Source organism: Arachis duranensis, chromosome 10 (assembly GCF_000817695.3).
Source record: "Arachis duranensis cultivar V14167 chromosome 10, aradu.V14167.gnm2.J7QH, whole genome shotgun sequence".
NCBI lineage: Eukaryota > Viridiplantae > Streptophyta > Magnoliopsida > Fabales > Fabaceae > Arachis > Arachis duranensis.
Window position 1 is genome coordinate 69,511,201 of NC_029781.3, and position 1,321 is coordinate 69,512,521.

General features: G+C 36.0%; 1 protein-coding gene across 1 annotated transcript; it reads right to left on the bottom strand.

Annotated features, from left to right (window-relative positions):
• Nucleotides 1–107: 107 nt before the first annotated feature.
• On the bottom strand, nt 108–1,085 carry LOC107470157 (chaperone protein dnaJ 20, chloroplastic-like). Its single transcript, XM_016089545.1, has 2 exons — nt 1,052–1,085; nt 108–412 (listed from the first exon to the last, which is right to left on the bottom strand). The coding sequence occupies exons 1-2, from the start codon at nt 1,083–1,085 to the stop codon at nt 108–110; spliced, it is 339 nt and encodes a 112-aa protein (XP_015945031.1).
• Between the last annotated feature and the right edge of the window lie 236 nt (nt 1,086–1,321).

The window sequence follows — 1,321 nt, forward strand, 5'->3', positions numbered from 1 at the left end:
CGGTGGTAGTAACTTCTACGAGCATTGAAGGCAAAGTGAACTCCCCTAGCCATGTCATTATCATACATAGCTCTCCTAGTGGGATCCGAGAGGGTTTCGTAAGCCTCTTAGACCCGAATGAACCGCTTCGTGTACTCTTCGAGCCGACCCAGTAGAGACACATCCGGGTGGTACTTTCTTGCAAGTTGCTTGTACGCTTGCTTTATCTCCATCAACGACCCCGATTCTGAAATCCCTAGAAGCTCGTAGAAAATCAAGTCCGCAACCGCTGTCGCTGGCTTATCCTTGGTGATAGCAGCACCGTTGAAGGTAGCCCTGGGCTTCTTAAAGAAAAAGGTGACTCGGTTTAGAGAGACCAGATTTGTGGCAGTTGGGACGCAGAAGCGGTGATCGGCAGGTGTGATGGTTAAGCCTGAATAGAAAAGTTGTGATGAACTGATGGTTAAGGGGTTTTTTAATATTTTTTATTTTATTTAAAGGGTAAAATTATCAAAAAAATTTGTTTATGAACAAAAGGATGATTTTATAATGTTTTGTAACGTTAAGGATGATTTTAATAACAAAAAAATATCGAGGACAAATTTGATTTTTACCCCAGACCTTAGGGATGAAAACAGTACTTAACCCTTAAATAAATAAAATTAAAATACAACAAATTTAATTGAACATTTTAAAAATATAAACTAATAACTTCTAAACGTATTAGTTTATATGGTAAACAGTGAAAGATAAAAGGTAAATTAGGATAACAGGAGGTAAATGAATTAAAATATTTTTTCATGTTTAATAGGTCTTAGACTATAGCTTGTTAGTGTTAGGTTGTTATTTATCAGTTAGTTTAGTTCAAGTTATAGGTAGTTAGTTATAGTTCACAAGTGAATAAAATCTCCTGCATTGTAGTGTTACCTAGACCAGCAAACACACCCAGCAACTACACCTCTTGTATATATACATCACATATATAGTATAATAATGCAATTTTGAATTCATTCCAACTATTTCATTACTCTTGGATTCAATATGGTATCAGACGCTATCATTTTTCTCTCACCTTCCGCTTTCTTCCTCTTCCAATTTTCTTTCATTTTTTCTGATTCTTTCTCTTTTTTCTCCATTTCTTTTCTTTCTCACACTCAAACTCTCCCAATAGAGCTGATGAGAGCCTAATTTCTCTATATCAAACTTCATTATTTAAAGAAGTTAGGATTCCGATCATGAGATCGAGTGTGAGAGACCGTTCTTTACTTAAGAACAAGTTCATCCATGGTAGATCCATTTTTCTTGTCATCTGCAGACCAACCAAGACTCACTCTAGTTACTC

Bases quoted from the DNA above. Each gene is read 5' to 3' on its own strand.
- LOC107470157 (XM_016089545.1), bottom strand. From the start codon at position 1,085: ATGAAAGAAAATTGGAAGAGGAAGAAAGCGGAAG. The intron at 413-1,051 runs GTGAGAGAAAAA...TTTTCTATTCAG, and splicing joins GAAGAGGAAGAAAGCGGAAG to GCTTAACCATCACACCTGCC.